Source organism: Osmerus eperlanus, chromosome 1, assembly GCF_963692335.1.
Source record: "Osmerus eperlanus chromosome 1, fOsmEpe2.1, whole genome shotgun sequence".
In the NCBI taxonomy this organism is placed as follows: Eukaryota; Metazoa; Chordata; class Actinopteri; order Osmeriformes; family Osmeridae; genus Osmerus; species Osmerus eperlanus.
The window spans coordinates 4,579,448-4,599,833 of record NC_085018.1 but is presented as its reverse complement, the minus strand read 5'-3'; the positions used below and the strand labels follow the sequence as shown (position 1 = coordinate 4,599,833).

Genomic DNA, 20,386 nt, shown 5'->3' with positions numbered 1-20,386 from the left:
GAAATCCCGTGTCCATTAATGATTTAAAAGCAAGATTAGATACTTGAAAAGAGCACTTTAAGGATTTTTCAGATCTACTGTGTTTGTATAACAGTCAAATGCAATATACTGTAGCCTACACATTTTTCAGTTCTATATTTGGATAGGGGATAGGAAATAAGAGACTGATTTGCTTGTTGCACGTCCAAGTAAAAAAACAGTTGACTTCATCTGAATCCACAAGTAATAGTATAGTAAACAGACACCCCCTTGTGGCCAGTATTATGAGGAACGCCACTGCAGAAAGATGTGGCAGCTTAGTCTTTCTATGCTTTGAGTGTCCTTATTTACAACATTGCTGACCAGTGAATGCCCCATACTCACATGATCCTACATCAAAGAAAAGGAGGAAATAATACTATAAACATATCTAGCATGCCATCCATAAGGCAGCTGGTGGGTAGGTCAGAAGATAGAGTGTCTATTTAGAATATTCTTAAGATATTTATTTATTTGATCCACCCCCTTCCTCTAAAGATCTGATATGACTGGATGTGTAAATTGTTATTCCAGAGACTGACTCACATAAGGAAGAATGCAATGATTAAGTCAGATCTGCAACCTTGCCCACTCACAGTTACATTTACATTTAGTCATTTAGCAGACGCTCTTATCCAGAGCGACTTACAGTAAGTAGAGGGACATTCCCCCGAGGCAAGTAGGGTGAAGTGCCTTGCCCAAGGACACAACGTCATTTGGCACGGCTGGGAATCAAACCGGCAACCTTCTGATTACTAGCCCGATTCCCTAACTGCTCAGCCACCTGAGTCCCGGTTGTGCTCTCCCTGTCTTGTCTCCCTGTTGTCCTCCCAATACTCATTCAGTCCTCTAGTTGAAAAGTTGGAGGATGTCTCAACCTTGAACTTGGTTTCTCTGCTGTTGGCACCCTTGACGCTGCCAAGGGTATCACTGCCCGTGGTGTGGGTGGCAAGGGCAGCAGGGGCGGACTGAGGCCCTCTCAGTGGGAGGGCAGAGAAGGCTGAGGTGGTGGTGGAGTAGGAAGGGGCAGTTTGAGGCCTGGCACCCCTCTGACCAAGTCTCTTGGTCATGATGAAGGCAAACGTTCTCTGTTCCTCGCTGAGTTGGCGCCTGCAGGTGAGCTGTTGCTGCTCCAGCCTCTGCAGGGTCTGGACAGACGGTAGATGAGCATGGATGAGAACAAAGGAAATGGCTGTCATAATGTTTTAATGGCTGTCCAGAACATAACAAGTAGTCCTCTTGAACTATCTCGATATAGTTAGTACTACTGAGATAGTTCAAGATTGAGATCACAATACTGAGATTATTGAGATAGTACAAGGACCTTTATCTTCTCGTCTTTCATAAGGCACCATACTGAATATAGCCCTTGAGATAAGAGAAATAAAATGAACATTTTGGTAGCCTACAATTGAGAGAAAGTCTACCATAGTATTACATTGTTTATGCAAGGGAGAGCAAGACATTACAAAGTTTGTTAGATAATTAAACATCTTAAGACATTACATGGTGTCTTTTCATCCTTTTTGGCACAGCCTGGCAAGGTCAATTGTAATCCTAGGGCCAATTTCTTTCTCTTTTAATCTGGAAGACGGGATGTTTCCGAAGATGTTTTAATTCTGTGAAGAATTGGACAAGGGTATCTACTGTTCTTTAGGCATAAGAACTCCCAAATAAATCAAAGGCGACCTGAGTGACACTATTGAGGCTGTAAATGCGTGACTACGTTTCCCAGTTGCCATGGTTGTCATTTGAGTCCCCACTGGGGGACATGACATTTTCACTGACATTATAGAAATCCCTTCATTCTCAGCCATTGTAATGCCAAGTGTGCATACTTATTCTTTGAGCTGAACAGCTGAAAAAACCCTGCTAGTAAAATTGGTGGGAAATTAGTTCAATTTATAAGAGTTTTCACAGAAATTTGAGTGCTTAAAGTAACCATGATAAATAAAACAATGCATGTGTTGTACAATAAGACAATTAGACAATACATACGATCTATACATGATTCAAATAGATATGTTGCCCCACATCAGATGATTCTCAGTTAGGCAATCAGAACATGCTAAGTCTGGTTTAACTCTGAAAGAATGTCACAGCCTAGGCAATTATTCACATAGTTGAATCACAACTTCCTTTACTGGCATGGTTAATTACCACGCAATACTTATTTTCAATTTAAAGAGAATAAGTTGACATAGGCCTACATTAAAACACATTTTGATCAATGATTTAAATGAGGATAACAATCAATAAAGGATCACAATGACTCTTGCTTAGAGACTTGTTGCTCTTGTGGTTAGTGGTAACTGATTTAAAAATGTTGTACTCGCTGTGATATGTTGTTTTTATTATTGTTGCTTGTTTTTTCCACAGGTACACTTGCACTTATAGCGGTTCATGTTGTTTAATTGTAACTTGTTTAACTATATGCTCTTATGGTTCTTCCCTTTGGCACTTACTTTGGTTGTTCACAATGTGTGCTTCATGTTTTGGCTACTCGCAATGTTTTTGTGGCTATTTTGTTGTTATGATCAGTGACCTATGCACTTGTAAAGCTCTCTCTTGGAAGTCGCTTTGGATAAAAGCGTCTGCTAAATGAATAAATGTAAATGAATTCTTCTTGAAGTAGCCTATTACAGTAGGCATAAACAGAACACACCAATCCAAACGGTAACGTGGTCAAATAGCCTAGTTTAAAATAATTTGTTATGTGGACTGATAATACATTTTTTGTAGCCTAGCATGTTCATGAAACATTAAAACATATAGGCTAATCCAAACATTTACCTTCAGAAGTTGCTTCTGTTCCTTTATGAAATGATTGTTAACTGTTTTAGAGGCAGTCATCAAATCCGAGGCACACAGTGAGTAAATAGGGTCACTTTGGTATAGAAATGACAGCGAGAACGAAGGACTGGAATCCATGCCGCACAAACAATGAATGCAACACAAGTTATCTGACTAACAGCCTACATCGAATGCAAGATGACAAGCGAAAGCTGTATCGAAAATGACCAAAAAAGGGAGAGAGGCGGGATACTTTCGTGGCCACATCAGTTATCTTCCCAACACCCCCGGCCACCTAGCCTGGTCCAAAACCCTGTACATTTAATTTGTACAGAGGGTCTGGGATCGCTCCATTGACAAGCGTTAACTTCCTTGAAGGCGGGTACTCTGATGAAGTTTAAAACTATTGGATCTGCCCAGAGCCACTCTGATCTGCCATAACCAATCGCTAGCGTTCGCCTTAGCCAAGTCCTTCACCACTACTGTAACGGAGCTATAGCTGCCGTAGCTGGAAAATCAAACTTTTCCCGAACCCCGTGGGGAGGAGGGCCACAACATCATGGCCACCAACAAAACTTAGCAAAGATTGTTCTTGCTCCGGCTTTAACTTTTGGATATTCGGCAGCGACTCCGCCGCCATTCTACAACTCAAACTAGCGAACAACATAAACGTCATCGTTCTCAGCCACTCCCTCTGTTCGCTGATTGGACCTACAAAAATGTTGTTTGCAAAAACCGACTAATACAGCGAAATCCCAGACCTAGTACAGAACAAAATCAAAATTGAGCGTAAGTACGTAGGCGGGCAGAGCCAGGCTACCGCCCCCCTTCTCTAAAATGCAAATTGAGCCTCTGCTTGATTGTTACGAACCTGCAACCCCTCCTATGTGTAGCCGTAATACACTGTGTGGGAATTAAGTGAATCACACAACAAAACACACGGAACGTAACAATGATGATCAAGGAAACCAAACAAAAAGAAACAAAAGCCTTTATTTCGGCCTCTCTTGCCGTGGACCGGCAAAATTTGGACAATTGTCTAATTGTATATTATGGAATTACAATAACATACTGTTTTAATACCTTTGTCAATATATTTAGCTTGATTATATATTAGGATTGGGTTTAAACCTGTGAGAGGTTTTCTTGATTTATTGCATTTTCACACCTAACTGAAGGTTGAGATCTGAGACAGGCGGACACCTGTTTGAGATCTGAGGCTATATTATCCTGCTTGGATCTTTATTGACAGTTAAAGGTGGGTTTTTACCACACCACAACGTCAAGTAAGTGAGATTTGTTGTCAAAACAATACCCCTAACTATATAGTCTAAAATCTAAATATCCACTGTACATAATGGTTTCTCTTTACTCCTCAGGTCTGAAAAATGGGTGGAGTCATGGGAGGATAGAGGTGGTCTGTTTTAGCAAACAGATGTGGCCAAGGTGTTGAGTAGTGATTTCTAAGTTGTAAACCAACATTAAAGAACTAAGACCCCTCTAGTAACATTCCCCTATGAATAAAATAACTTACATTCATGGATTGGTATCTCATTTTAACATACAGTAAGTGCTGTAGCTTACTGTGCTGAACATGTAGGTACTTGTCACAACCACACTTGCAAAATCTTGCAAGTTTGGTGGACTTTTTATTTAGATGTGTAGGGATAGGGATCTGGGATAAAGAACCGGCCTACTATTCTTTGATTACAACCGACTGCTATAAAAAGCCCAAAACATTTTGATGGTGTCAATAAAGTAATAATACCCCAAAACAGGTACAAATCTTAACATGGAATGCTAGTGAGTCATTCCAACAACATCCCAGACCTGCAGCACAACATATTTGACAGTGGTATACCTCTGTTCACTGCTAACAAACACTGTTTTCATGAAATATCCTTGTGGTTGAACAAACAAACACAAGAGACGGTCAACCACACTTCACAGTAATATGAACCTGTCTAAAAGTGCCAAAAAACTATAAAGACTTGAGAAAAGGCACTATTTGGAGTCCTGAGGGAGGTAGCTAGAGGAAACAGCTGGCAGGAATGTGGAATTAGAAACATTTTTGATTCCAGTCCAGTAACTATTTACATTGCAGTCCTTCGTCTGTGACATCAGGAGCTAGACTTTATAAGTGAACGGCCCAAGGCAGACGATTTGTGAACACCAGCATTAATGGCATCGCAGATTTCCTGAGGAGATAGACGTCTAGAGAGAGAAAGAGAACTACAGCTAGAGATGGACAGAAGAGAGATTATGCACATTGGTTCCTTGATGTTGTGCATCATTGCTCAGGTGAGGGCTGAAACCTCTCAATTCCCTAAAGAAAGAAATATATTTTCTCTCACAGTTACTATTTTGATCTAGTTAGATTGAGCTATCTGGGTGAGAAACGGTCTGGCATCTAATAGGGTTATGCTTAGCTGTCATGTTTTGTCAAGCAGGTATTGTTGAATAAGACCATAGAGCATGTACTTCATGTTCAAAGCACACAAAGCCTTATGCAAAAAGGTGGAGCTTTTGCTTTTCAGGCAGATACAGCGTGGAGGTCTGAGATCAGAGCCAAGGCCTCTTTCAGTGTTTGCACTTGCCACAGAGATGCTGGGGTTAGACTGTTCTAGTGCTGATCCTGTACAAGGGGTTCCGTATGGCATTGTTACATAACGTGATGATAAATTGTCTTTCATTTCTGGAGGTAAAGGCAACCTATAGACTGCAGGCCACCTGCAGACTCCGGTAGTATAGTAATGATGTCAAGGAAATAACTGAGACAACAAAAAGGAAGTGACACCTGCAGCCAACGGTTTTTAACGTGTAAATGATTTACCAAGAAGTCTGATGTTTGTATCCTGTACCCCAGAATACACAGGGTTTATAAAGGGTAAAAACTGAATACATTTAGTTTTCAACAAACAATACACAATATTGACAGAGAGAAAACATTCTTTGCAGATGGTTGGCACTGAAAATAAAATATCTAATTTGAATAAATATGTACATAATCAAGTACAGGAATTAAGTGTATTCAAGAAATGTTCTGAGCAACCTGATTTTTGACTGCTTAGTACATTAACTTAAAATATCTGTCTCAATGTCTCAAAGTATAGCCATTGTCAATTTTGTTTCTTTTGTATTTCCATTCTTTCCTTCAGATAGTGTTTGTATACGTGACTACACGCTTGTCTCTACAGTACCTTGTGTGTAGGGCTCTTGCATACCACATACTCCTTTCTGTTTATCTCATACCTCCACTTCCTGTCATTTCCTGCCTAAGATATTATTATAAAAAACTGTCGACTTGCTTCTGCACTTCTGTGACAAACTTCTGAGAAAGTCTACATAGGCCTCTTTTACTTATACCTCAGTAGATGTATACAGTATGCAGGAAAAAAACCTGTAGAAACAACAGTATAGATAGATAGAAAGAAAGAAAGGGACAGTACACAAAACCATTCTTCATTCTGCTGTGACTGCCCCCCTTCCTAGGTGTGGTGCCAGTTGTGTGGAGGCCCTTGCCTCTGTCCTCAGACTGTACCCCGTTGTCCTACGGGAGTTTCCCTTGTCCTGGATGGGTGCCGCTGCTGCCAGGTGTGTGCCAGACAGGAGGGTGAGGCCTGTACAGAGAGGAATGTGTGTGACAGCCAGAAAGGCCTGCAGTGCGACCACAGCGCCAGCCTCCCTGGAGGTCCAGGGGAGTGTGTCAGTGAGTATGCAAGCCAGCAGTACTCAACTTTACTATAGAAATATTTGAAAGATTTAAAAGTGTACACATGGTAGCCCAAATCCTGATTACACAAATGCAAGTATACTAATTTAGGTTGTGGCGAAGATATATTAGTTATCATATCATATAGAGAGTATAATACTATCAAAGACCAAAAGTCTTTGTTTGGGCCAATAACTGACCACAATATGGACTAAATGGTGTTAATTGTCAAATAAATACAGGGAGACGTGTGAGCTGGGCATTGGTGGAGAATAATATTTGACTGTCAAGACTGCACTACGCTTTTCATTTGTTTATCTCACCTGCTAACAGTTGGAAGCTCTTCCCTTCTTTCCCTGCGGTCAGGTCAGAATGCACTGGGCTGTGAGGTCAACGGTAGGCGCCTTGAGGAGGGTCAAACATTCCAGCCATCGTGTGCACAGCTGTGTCATTGCTTGGGTGGCGGTGTGACCTGTGTGCCACTGTGCTCCGACGACCTCCAGATGCCTGCAGCCAACTGCCCCACCCCCCAGCTGGTGCGTCTGCCCGGGAGGTGCTGCAAGGAGTGGGTCTGTAACATTCTGGATAACAGCATCTACCCAGAAACACTGGCAGGTATGGTGAGGGGGCGGGAGTTCTGTCTGTCTGTTCGTTTGTCTGCCTGTCTGTCTGTCCCAGTCATCCTAGGCAGACAGAAAGACAGACAGACAGACCGGTGTGCTTACAGTTTTAGGTATCTAGAAGTTTTACCTCAATCTATTTTCACAATTCTTAGTAGGCTCAAAAAGTGGTATGTACTGAATGTGATTGCCCTGAAAAAAACATCAAGTGCACAACACAGGGATTTGAGTAAATTTCTGCTATTTCCATAGTCAAGTTCAATCAAATTATTTTAGCAATATTTACACACCGGCGGCAACCTATGGTGATTTTTTTTTTAAACACTCAAACAACAACTGACAAGAATAGCCACACCCCTTTCATATTTTAGATTGAGTATGATGAGAATTTAGTTATGTGAGATGAAAATATTCTACTAATTTACTGTTTCCTCACAAACAGTAAATTCCTCACTGTCTGCATGTTCCCATGTTCCAGTGGAGAGACCAGTGGAGAGACCAGTAGAGAGGTCATGGCAGGACTTTGGTCCATCTGTGATGGGCCTGAACTCCAACTGCATTGAGCAGATGAGCGACTGGAGCCCGTGCTCCCGCAGCTGTGGCCCAGGTGTCTCTACCCGCACCTCAAACAAAAACTGGGCCTGCCTCCCACTGTCCCAGACCAGACTGTCCCAGACCAGACTGTCCCAGACCAGACTGTCCCAGACCAGACTGTGCCAGGTCAGGCTGTGCCAGGCCACCAACACGGCTCAGAGGCTGTCAGCGGTGAGTGACAGAGGCCCCTCCCTCAACTTTTCTTTACTTTCTCAATAACATCCTCGCTACTCAAACACAGACCTTTGCTCTTTGGTTTTGTTCTTCAGTTTGTTCTAGTTGAGAGAGGCTAGGGTGGTGCTACAGTACCAAGGTTGAGCTACAGCTACTTTTTTCTGTCGTTCCAGTACTGTGGCTATGTTTTGTTTTTTTATTAACAAGAATGATAGATAAAGATTTGATATAATCAGACATACATTGTTAAACAAATGTATTCTGGTGATATGCACAACCTAGCCCCTTAAACGTTAACATCTGATATTGCTCTCTCTAAGGCCAGTGTTGTGTATTCCAGGGGGCAGGTGCTTGTGAGAGCAGCTACAGGTCTCCAGTGCCTGTTCGTTTGGAGCACCTAGGCTGCCTGAGCACGCGAACCTACCGCCCCAGGTACTGTGGCCTCTCATGCCCAGACAAACGCTGCTGTATCCCCTACCGCACCAGAACAGCCCAGATGGCCTTCCGCTGCCCCCGGGGCAAGCTGACGAAGCAGCAGGTCATGATGATTGAGTCCTGCTCCTGCCACCATTACAACTGCCCCCAGCCAGTACTGCTCCCCACCCCCAGGAGAGGCCTGCCCTGGTTCTAGAAAATTAGGGCAGTGGTGGATACCGTTGCATGAGCGATGGGCAGGTCCTGTCAGGTGAGATGATGAACAGTCTTCGAAGGGTATCCTAATTTCATAACTTTTATAGTACAGGTTTGATTGAATTCCAGTCCATGTTTTCCTTGTTCATTAAGTTAAGACACCCATGTTCCAGGATATTATAGAATGTTTGTTGACATCTTATCCTGACATTTTTGTTTCAAATAATATATACAGTACCGGTCAAAAGTTTGAACACATTTTCCCATGGGAAATATATACACACATACAGTATATGGACTGCTAACTGACAATGACATGTTCCCAACCAAACATGTCTTGTTCTTGTGTGTACCTGTGTAGCCTATCTATGGCTGGAAAATAGGCATACAATTCAATGAATAAGTATAAGCACCATGTCTGAATGTATACATATGCAGATTAAATATAAATATTATTGCTTTTAGTTGTTGCTTGCATTCAAGCTGTATTTTATGCCCATTTTCATCATTTGGAAACCGCAAAATACACTGATTACCTTAACGCAAAATATGAGAATTGACTACCATTTAATGCAGGGGTCCCCAAACTACTAGCCTGGTCCTAACCAGACCCTCTTACATTTCATTTGTACAGAGGGTCTGGGATTGCTCCATTGACAAGCGTTAACTTCCTTGAAGGCGGGTATTCTGTTGAAGTTTAAAACTATTGGATCTGCTCAGAGCCACTCTGATCTGCCATAACCAATCGCTAGCATTTGCCTTAGCCAACTCCTTCACCACTACTGTAACGGAGCTAGCTGCCGTAGCTGGAAAATCAAACTTTTCCCGAACCCCGTGGGGAGGAGGGCCACAACATCATGGCCACCAACAAAACTCAGCAAGGATTGTTCTTGCTCCGGCTTTAACTTATGGATATTCGGCAGCGTTGTCACAACAGACCGAATAGCTTCGCTCGCATCTTTCTCCGCCGCTATTACTGAACTACAACTCAAACTAATGCACGACATCAACGTCATCGTTCTCAGCCACTCCCTCTGTTCGCTGATTGGACCTACAAAAAATGTGTTTCTGAAAAACGACTAATACACCGAAATCCCAGACCTAGTACAGAAGCAAAATCAAAATTGTAGCGGAAGTACGTAGGAGGGCAGAGCCAGGCTACCAAACTAGGCCCGCGGCCGAATACAGCCCACTCACGCATTTGATTTTTTTTATATTTTTTTAATAAATAAAACAAAATCAGTTCACACTGATTAATATGCATAAGTAATTAACAGTTTTGATTTCAATAGCAATTAATATGAAAAAAGCTAATTACGATAGTAATAATGCTCTTTTAATAGGCTATATATCACTTGATATGTACGGTTGTATGGTGCATAACAAAATAATAAACTAATCTAGCATAATAAATACATTAAAAATCATAATAAAATCTCCACAATAATAATGGTAGTCACTCCGGCCCATGTAATTTTCTGTCTTGTCACCCTAGTAGTAACTCGTAGTAACTTGTAATCCTACCATTCCATGGTATCTGCGTCAGTGTGCATAGTTTCGTTTCAGAATGCAAGCTACCGGGCGTCTTCAACTCAAGTTGAAATTAAATAGCTGCTTTGGTGTTTTGACTTGAGAGACAGTGAGAAAATGTCTGATAGCGTCAGTCGCGCTATAAACCGTACAGCATGTGAGAAAATAAACCTTGATTTTACGCACGTTTTTTTGCCTGCGATATTCGTGATCGTTTTTGTTGTCGGGACTGTTGCCAATTTCTGGGGGTTGAAGAGTGTGTTTAAAGGATGGGATAAAATCGGAAATATAAACATATTCATTCTGAACCTCGGGATTGCGGACTTACTCTACTTATTTACGTTACCTTTTTTGGTCGCATATTACGCACAGAACAGCAAATGGACCTTTGGACAAACATTTTGCAAAGTCACCAGGTTTTGCTTTAATCTAAACCTCTACGGCAGTATTGGATTTTTAACCTGCATAAGCATCTACAGATACCTGGGAATTGTGCATCCAATGGAAGTAATGGGAAAAATCAACACCGGCCATTCCATGGCAATAAGCTCGTTGGTATGGGTTTTGGTTGTCATTCAGATACTTCCAGATATGTTCTTTGACAAGACTTCGGCAAATTCCTCAGATGCATGCTACGATACAACGTCTGACCATCTTATCAATGATTATCTGCCATATAGCATTGGATGGACTATTACAGGATTTGTCATACCGTTGCTTATTATTCTGGTTTGCTACGGTCATATAATTATAGTCCTTGTTGTCAAAGCCAACGTCAATACTTTATTGAAACAACGCTGCCTAAAACTTGTAATCTTTATGACAGTTTTATTCTCAGTTTGCTTTATCCCATATCATGTACTCAGAAATCTGAACTTGAAGACACGAATCTTGAAAATGCAGGGCACATGCCACGAAAGCTTCGATGACATCTATGTTGCTCATCAAATCAGCCGTGGCCTGGTCTGCTTAAATAGTGCGATAAATCCTTTGATTTACTTGATCGGAAACGACGATTTCGTAATGCGCTTTCACAATGTTAGCAAACGTGCCCGAATGTTCCTTGTTCATTGGACTGGTGCAATCATCTATCGTAAGCCACCTGAAACCGAGGAAGAAAGCGAGACTGTGGCCGCAAGAGAGGAGGAAGTCATATGAACTATGCCAAGCCCTTTTACAATTATGAGAACTTTTTTTAATTGTTTGCTTCTTAAACTTCCTAGCATTGTATGGCCACTAGGCTACAGGCCTATTAAGCACGTTGAATGTATGCCTTTGTCTTTGTTGTATGACTGCTTGCCAGCATTCTGCAAACTGAAGTTGGAGTTACCTGTTTGTGTCCATGGGGATAAACATTCACGATTACAGTATAAACAGTCTGTGTTCAGATGATTTAATAAAAAATCTCGCCTAATCAACAGTGTTATGAAAGTGAATACAATACTAAAGGTTCTGTGGTTTCTTCTTCAGTGCCTCTTACCTTCAGGTATGTTGTTTAATAGCTTATCCATATAATTTGATCCGATGGAACCCAAAATGTCGACTGAGGGGACAACACTCACACAAATGTGTCAGGACATGACATTAATGTCATACAGTAGTGGTTAATTACAGTTATATGACTGCATGCTGGCTAGCCTCTAATCTTGGGGTATATTCGTTTATCTCTGTGCTCTCTCAAAACAGATGAAAAAGTGCAACTATACTATAGACAACAGTGCAACTATACTATAGACAACTATAATAAACTGTTCACTGTGTAGTCCTTGGCATACACAGACAAACATTCTGTGATTACTCAGTAAAAAGAGAGAGAGTGAGAGTGAATTGACAATAACAGTTTGTGTTTGCTAGCATAAATAAAGTTACCAACTGCCTTGCCATGCAGCCTCCTTTGCCCATATTAAGTAACCCTTCAAATAGAATGAACTTTGATATTACCATCATCAATATTTAAAACTGAAAAAGTATAGCGTTAAGACAAACATAAAACCTGGTAAATTCAAATATTTCATTTGATTTGTATGCTTCTAAAATACTCTATGGTATTTCAAGCACGCAATAATATTTCTCTCCTCTTTGCAAGCTTCACATGAGTTTGAGAGAATTTCTGAGGCAGCTGACAGACATTGGTGCCAAATGCTAACGCACCGTTGGAATGTCTGTTTGTCTGTGGGGAAGTAGAAGATAAGAAAGAAGATTATTAAAATACATAACTGACAGCATATTGATCAGTATTTGGGATTTCTCCTAATTGTCACTGTAACTGTAGCTTGAACAGTTACAGTGACATGACAAGCTGTGGCTGACACCCAACAAGATCCATATTTAAAGTAAGCTGTATTGTCCACGACTTTGAACTGAATGATGCTCTTTCTCTCTAAAGACACTCTCTAAAGCTTATCAAAAACATGTCCGGTTAGTTTAGTTTCTATCAAATACAGAACATTAGCTTATATTTTACAATGCTTCGTTTTGTCATGTTGTTTGGTCTTGCACATTCTCACAATCTTCAAACATCTTCCCATTCCCAAACATGTAAAAATGTAAGTAAAACCATTACTTAAACTGAGAGGATGTTTTTGTGTGTGATGCCTTTTTTATGACTAAATGGTTGCTTCGGGGAAACGTACCAATAGCACTTGCTACACTGTACATTGAACTATGTAGACGACTACAACAATCCTCTATCCTGGGCCTGCTGTAGCCATGTGGTGGCCAAGTCCCTCAGTACTCTGGACAACAGGATATTGAAGCCCATTGAGATGGAATTATAGCACAATAATCAGTGCTTGTTACAGCTACAAATAGGAACGACTGAGGAAATGGATATGGGTGGACATAGAGTTAGAAGCAGGTCCCTGGACATTTGTCATGAGGTGGAAATTAGATTGACACATTCAAACAAAGCAATGTCCTACAGCTGTCTTGGCCTTAAAGAAAGTTATAGCTTGAGGTACATCCTGTTAGTAGAAGTAGCACAAGTGTGACTCACCAAGTACAATGCACAAGGGATTCTTTGAAGCTTTTAAATATATCTCGCTAGCTGTGGTGTGAACTGAAAGTGTAGGGCTAGTTAGACAATTACGATACAAAAAAGCATAGCATTTGCATGCTCTGATTTGTCTGTGGCCAGAGATGTTGTCATGTCTCCAAATGATCTCCTCTCAACTCTAAAGGCTTTTTCAAAGGGTCCAGTCAGAGTGCAATTGTAAATATTAGTTTTCACAAACTCTTAATACACTCATCTACATTCGATCTGATAAAACCATGTTTTGAATATGTAAGACTATAAGAATGTTTTGTTGATCTGAATCTCAACAACTGCAACTTAAAGTTAGTCATAAATGCACTAAATAAATAAATATTCTTTAACAAACAGTTCAGATTCTGTTTTACAGATTTCTGATTTACAGTGTGAAATTACACTGAGAAATGAAATCACCAAGACAAAACCTTGTTTAGTTTATTAGAGAGATATAAAATGTAAAACGTTTTTCTTCTTCTATGAAGCTATGTATCCATGTTCATTCACACTACCAGAGACACAGCCTTCTCTTCTTCTCCCGGCTCCCCACCTGACCCCCGGGGGACATGGCGGCAGTGCGGAGGATGATGGTCTCATTCCAGAAGCCGTACACCAAATAACACGTGTCTGCCCTCTTGACCGTGAATTCGTAGCATCTTTCCGGCAGTAGGTTGTTAATCTGAATGTGATTGCCGGAGCAAGTGACCATCCCAGTCTGGTTGCCTTCATCTGTGTTGATGGGCTGGATGAGCTTGTGGTGGATCTCAAACTGCTCCCCAGGATCCTGCTGATCTGTCCCGGCAATGTACCAGTGTAGCCGGGTGAAGCTGGCTAGAGCTTCTGATCGCGACTTGTCAAACATCACAGGCATCTTGACGTTGAGTGTCAGCCAGAGCTGGGGAACCTTGGTGTTACCCGTTTCAGAGATGAGCCGGTGCTTGGCATGCAGCCGACCAGGCGACAGCGTGGAGTCAAAGTCCACCAACGCCATGGTAAGCTGCTCCACTCTCTTCCTCAAGGGGGCGTTGTCTTGGCAAAAGGTACTGGGACTGCATTGGTTGGCGATAGCTTCCAAGTCTGCCCTGCCCCGACAGATCTGCTCGTACAGCTCTTCGAGGAGACTCAGCTGGATCTTAACTTGGCTGTTGGCCAACTTCTTCATACGCTGGAACTTCCAGGGATCAATTAGGTGAAGGATGGTGGAATCGGACAGAGCATTCTGCTGTTGTTGGTCAGCCATAGACAGGTCCTGGTGGACATCCATGTAATAAGAGCATTTCCTCAGGACCTCAAGGCGGGCCTTGCAGTCCTCCAGTGTGCAAGGGGTGAGCTTGGTGGAAAGCAGCTGAAGGATGTGGTAGCGCAGGTCCATGAAAGCGCTCCAGGTGTCATCTGTGGCCATTTGGTTTTGGTTGTTCCCTGTCTGGTTGTCGGCATCACCACTGTGTTGTGTCTTCATTGGATGGCACTGCTCACTGTTATCAGTACTAAGAGTGGTCACCTTCATTCTTTTCATGTCTAGTGCAGAAAAATAAAAACATAGGACAAAAATGTTGTCAATTAGAATGATGGACTTCAGTTTGGGTGTGAATGCAGGCCTCTCAACCAGAATTGTTTATACACAAACTACCATATACACACACAGTAGACCCTCACAACAACAACATCCAGAAATACACTTACATACAGTTACACTTGTTTAATCTGTTTGGAGTCCATTCACCAAAATTAAACTAGGTAAGGGCAATTAATGCTTAGACATTATGCTAGCTAAGGGAGAAATAAATTAAATGGCCTCACAACTGCATTTTATCATGCCTCACATAACATTGACATTGCTGGAAGGAGTGTTTGACCAAAGTTCATTGACATCGACTAAATGTATGCTGAATTAGAAAACGCTATGATAATGAAGTTAATATCTAGCTAACATCAGTATCAAACAGTGGGTAGAACGTAATGTTCCGTGATCTAGCTTGCTATAAAACATTTTGCTATTTTTTATTTTGTATTAGGCCAGGCTATTGCTGCAGCAGCAGGAATATTGATTTTGGAAGTGCTCGTCTACACAGTAGGCCTACAGTAGTGCTACTGTACTGTACTGTATTCTTTTATCACCAATGAGTAGCTAATTCATAGCTAACGATTCTAGCCTATAGGCTATCTTCTTAGAATCGTGAAATATTTAGAGTAGACCTAGCCTACCCTGCATGTAAACGTTGACGTCATACCTGAAACTTCTACTGCATGTCTTTTTCCACCACGAAAAGTTTTAAAAGTAGGTAGACTATTAATAGCTATTACCATTTTTTACTAAACGTATTTTTTTCAGATGTTGTCTGAATTACCATGGTTACAAATTAAATACCACAGGTGCAGCGTCACAGACAAGATGCCACGGTCGCTCGATCGTCCTCAAAATTCCAAAGCAAATTCCTATCCAAAATTCCAATTATGTTTTAAATATTACCAAAGAACGTGCTTCTATACTCTTTGATATTACTATTACTGAAGTGCGTAAATTAGTAACTAGGCCTAAATGAGAACGTAGGTTAAATGGCTAAATTGGTCTCTTTCGCCTGATTGTCGTTGAGAAATCTCAGATTTGATTGTAGTTTGTGCATGTTCAACATGGATTATAGATCGAAAGTTGAATGAACGAGTATTTATGTCCTTTTGATTTCTTACAGGGTGAGTCGTTGTTGCCCACAACACGCTAGCATTCTGCTAATGAATGCTGATTGGTTAGTGAAGGACTGACTACGACCAGAGATCCCGCTTGATGGCATCCGAAGCGGAACCAGAATGTCAGAGCATTAGCAACATTAGCAAGCCAAAACTCTTTTTTGCATGTGTATTTATAGATATATATAAAGGCTAGATGTCTTACGGCGGAGTCTAGAACGTCCGCACATGGCGGCCATCTTGCTACAGTCAACTCGTTCACCCATAACATTGTGTTGGAGCTACATGTACTTTTTAAATAACCATAACTTGCTCAATCCAAAAAACATAAATATTCATAAGTATGCAGTGGCATAACGACATCTCTGACGTTGATAACTAAACCGTTTAAAAATCTGTTGAAAATTGAGCAAGTGTGTGTGTGTGTGTGTATGGTGTGTACATGTGCGGACGTTCGACTCCGTTGGCCGGCAACGCGGACGAGACATCTAGCCTTTATATATAGGCCTATCTATGTGTGTATTGACAGGGAGCCCAGAGCCATAGAAAAAGAGTGAAGGAAGTGACCAGAGCTTGCCGTAAAGCAGTATATCTGGTCGTACGATGTGTATGACGTCTTTTTAAGACAAAAAAGCGACTTCAAAAAAATCTAACACCTAGCAGTGTGTATTTTTTTTGCCTCCCCTTTTAATTAAACATTCAAATTACTAGAAAAAAAATTATATCCTGAGAAAAGTGGATTTTGAGGGTTAGGGTTGGACCTGCATTCATTCTGCACTCGACCGTTAGCGCCCTCATATGGAACTAGGGTGGAACTGCAACCAGTTCAGATCCCGGAAGTTTCCCGAGAGTGGCAGTTCTTTTTATTTATTTTTCGAGAGTGGGAGTTCTGGCTAGTATGTGATGCCGCAACTTTTCGCCATTGATTTTGCGTGGCTAAACCAGTAAGCGGCAGTAGAGGTCTACCTCAAAATCAAGGGTAGGGTTAGGGTTTCTTCAAGCACTGTTTGTAGAATCTAAAACCTTTCTATTTATTTTCAATAATATTCAAGCAGCAATTTCTCCATTATCAAAGTTTAAGAGCATTTTAATAGGCTAATTTAAAAAAGGTATCCCTGGTTATACCAATTCTAAATACCCTTGCACTTTCATGACCATGAGGAAAAATGAAAATTAATCCCAAGTAAATTCAAAACAGATTCATAACCAAGATGCAATTAACAGTATCTTACAGTCCAACACTTGCTTGCATTACAATGCTATGAAAGCAGTCTTGACTTCAGACCAGCCTCCTCAGGGAATTGAATTGTTACAATAATAACACTTAGTAAAGAAAAAAAAACAATGGTTAGCCTACATAGCCTAAAGCAGCTAAATTGAGAGCAATGTCTCGTCTGATCTATAATGCATGGCTTTTTAAAATCTCTCTGAGAACCCATGATGCACGTTACCTATTGGTTTGATATTTGCATTATATTCTAATACAGCCTGTGACATTTATGCAAGGCCGTAGCCATGGAGTCAACATTGGGGGGGGACTAATTAATTTTTGTATGATAATTTCGGACAGCATGCGTGGTTGCCTGTCGTAGCGTAGCACATTTATATTTGTATTTATATTTTTATATCAATATATTGGGGGGGACATTTTGACCAGATTTGAATATGGGAGGGGGGGGGGTGTCATATTATGATTACGGCCTTGCATTTATGGCCATCGAAGAGGTAGCCTATTTTGAACAATGTCATCCAATAATATTGATGCTATCAAAGAAGACAAGAGAGTTCATGAAAAAGGAGATAAGTGTATATATATTCAAAAACGTCCTTATTAATGATGCAAACTCCCTTGAGGTTTTTGACAGCATGACTGACTAAATGTCATAGGCTGTATAACACTTCAAAGGTGAAGTTCTGGACTTAAGAAATACCATCTTCTGTCTGTTTTTGTAGAGATTAACTCTGGGAATACATTTACATTTTTTTCAAAAGGCTGCCTTACTCATGAATGCATAACACTACTTCAGCCCAAACTAATACTGAATATGAAGCAATAATTACAAAGGCAAGATAAACTTTAACTGTCAGTCATAAGTCATGAATAATACAACTTTATGTATGCAGCAAAATGTAAATAACTTCAAAAGTGCTACAGTTGCCTTGGTAAATAACATGAAAAGCATACTATGTTGGATTTCTTTGTACGGCAAGTCTGTCTCGTCTCCACATTTTGATCACTAATGCAGTGGCCGTGCCGTGATGCAGCTGAGATGTTAGTTGATTTGGTGACACACAGACAAACACACACAGATTTCTGGAATTATAGATTGAAATATAGTGCCCATTGCGGTTCTCTATTGCCCATTGCGGTACTATTTTCACAACACATCAGTTTGTAATCTTGAAACAGTCCTTAGGAGCGTTGCAATATGTTGTTTATTGCCTACATTGACAGTAGTGTTTACAAGTTTACTCAATAGCTCTGATACAATGACCAAATGTGTAACCACATTCTCTAAACAGTACCTCAAAACTTCATATCATTAATGCAGTTGGCCACAACACTATCACTGTGTTGCTCGATCTTTTAGTGAGACAGAATTTGATTTCTCTTGTACATTTCCCTATTCCTCAACATTTCAATGAGCCACTAGGAACATTTACTAAAGCTGGAAACAATTATTCTACAGTTATTTTCTGGACTTGGCTGAAACTGCATTGTGCCACCACCACCCAGGCCACCTCCTAACCCTGCACCTCACATCTCCAATTTTTCCTGCGGTACAAGTTACTCTCTTCCCACTCACTCTTACATTATACATCCTAAAACATAAACTCCTGACACATTCACACATTTTTCCATCAGCAGGCAATGTTTAGCATGGTTTAAACCCATTTTCTGAAGACAGTCCTACAGGGTGCCGCTCTCAAGTTAACTCCACTGTCATGGGAAATGCACCAAAATGTTTTATAAAAGACAAAAAAATCGTAGACACTACCGGTAAAAGCGATTTTGTAGCTGATTTATATTTAATCAATTAGTCAACATTGTAACGTGAAAACAATACATTCTTTAAATGTTGCATGCATATAACATGGTAGCTATGCCAATGTTGCAACATTACTTTATTACTCTTATACTGTTTTGAATGTTCTTAATATAATAAACAATGTTTGATCTATACCCTGCTATATTAGCTCATGAGAACATGACCCTGGGTCATGTCCAGGAGAGAAATATGCCTATCTATGAAATATGTTGCTAAACTGTCATTATGCTGTTTGCTAAAGCTTGCTTATGCCTGCATAGCCATAAATTAGTTCTTTGTAAGATGCAACTACGAAATGTCGGTCTAGTGTAGGTCCGAGGTCACAATGTTACCAAACTGTGTATAATGCAACTTGGTGGGGTCAGATGGCTGAGCGGTTAGGGAATCGGGCTATTAATTCGAAGGTTACCGGTTTGATTCCAGGCTGTGTCAAGGCACTTCACCCTACTTGCCTCGGGGGGAATGTCCCTGTACTTACTGTAAGTTGCTCTGGATAAGAGCGTCTGCTAAATGACTAAATGTAAATTTTGATTGGAGCCCTATCTAAAAACTAAACACAAGCTATCTAGTACCATGAATGCGGCATCTTCTTTCTTTGCTTGCAAAGGCTATGTTGATTGTCACCTCCCTGACGTTTCTAGTGAGATTTAAACCTCCCATATTATGATAATATTTAACTTCCATTCATTCCTGTATTACATTTACATTTAGTAATTTAGCAGACACTCTTATCCAGAGCGACTTACAGTATGTACAGGGACATTCCCCCGAGGCAAGTAGGGTGAAGTGCCTTGCCCAAGGGCACAATGTAATTTTGCACAGCCAGGAATCAAACCTTCTGATTAATAGCCCGATTACATAACTGCTCAGCCATCTGACTCCCTTCAAATGGAAATAATAAATGGGAAGTGTGTGTTTCTGTATTCATTGTCCAGTGTTATGAGTTGCTCAGCAGAGTGTATCAGACACCTGCACCTTACATATGTGTAATAAATACTTGTATTTTGTCTTGTACTTGTATTTGGCAACTGACCATTGACTTTCACAGCAATAGGGTACAAAACAGACTTCTTCCCTGTATATCAATTCAATAATTCTACTAGTAACAGTATCTTATTCATACGAGCCATGTTAGCCCATTTATACCATTCATCTTCATAGTGTGTGGGCACGCCCCTTTGATTTGCTGCTAGCTAAATTATTTCAGCCCATAGGCCACTGACTTTTGACCAATGACAGCTGGGGGTGCTACTTTACAAGAGTGGGGACTTGTGAGTGACAGGTGTCTGGCACGCCCTCTTGATTTGTCGCCCATTTGGGTAAATTCATTCAGCCCAGACAGGCCATTGACCAATGACAGCGGACGTATGACAGTACAGTGGCTAGTGTGCTTTTCTGTTGTTGGTATCTCGGATGTAATGCACACTGCATTTGCTGCTACTTGAACTATTGATGCATATATAATAGCCTACACCCAATATCACCATGTAACGCCAGAGCCTCCTGCAGCTGGTAATTGGCTGCCACGCTCGGCATGCCCGGAATATTAGAA

At 40.9% G+C, this 20,386-nt stretch overlaps 3 protein-coding genes across 3 annotated transcripts; 2 read left to right on the top strand and 1 right to left on the bottom strand.

Moving 5' to 3' along the window:
• Positions 1–4,964: 4,964 nt before the first annotated feature.
• On the top strand, positions 4,965–9,068 carry LOC134021699 (CCN family member 5-like). The gene is made up of 5 exons (XM_062462828.1): positions 4,965–5,112; positions 6,304–6,520; positions 6,890–7,138; positions 7,622–7,908; positions 8,252–9,068. Exons 1-5 carry the CDS (start codon positions 5,056–5,058, stop codon positions 8,540–8,542), a joined length of 1,101 nt encoding a protein of 366 aa, XP_062318812.1. The 5' UTR covers positions 4,965–5,055; the 3' UTR covers positions 8,543–9,068.
• A 966-nt stretch (positions 9,069–10,034) lies between these two features.
• LOC134021635 (P2Y purinoceptor 1-like) lies at positions 10,035–11,515 on the top strand. Its single transcript, XM_062462704.1, has one exon. The coding sequence runs from the start codon at positions 10,189–10,191 to the stop codon at positions 11,227–11,229; it is 1,041 nt and encodes a 346-aa protein (XP_062318688.1). The 5' UTR covers positions 10,035–10,188; the 3' UTR covers positions 11,230–11,515.
• A 1,997-nt stretch (positions 11,516–13,512) lies between these two features.
• On the bottom strand, positions 13,513–15,902 carry LOC134021559 (fibronectin type III domain-containing protein 11-like). Its single transcript, XM_062462581.1, has 2 exons — positions 15,331–15,902; positions 13,513–14,617 (listed from the first exon to the last, which is right to left on the bottom strand). The coding sequence occupies exons 1-2, from the start codon at positions 15,404–15,406 to the stop codon at positions 13,608–13,610; spliced, it is 1,086 nt and encodes a 361-aa protein (XP_062318565.1). The 5' UTR covers positions 15,407–15,902; the 3' UTR covers positions 13,513–13,607.
• Positions 15,903–20,386: the final 4,484 nt, after the last annotated feature.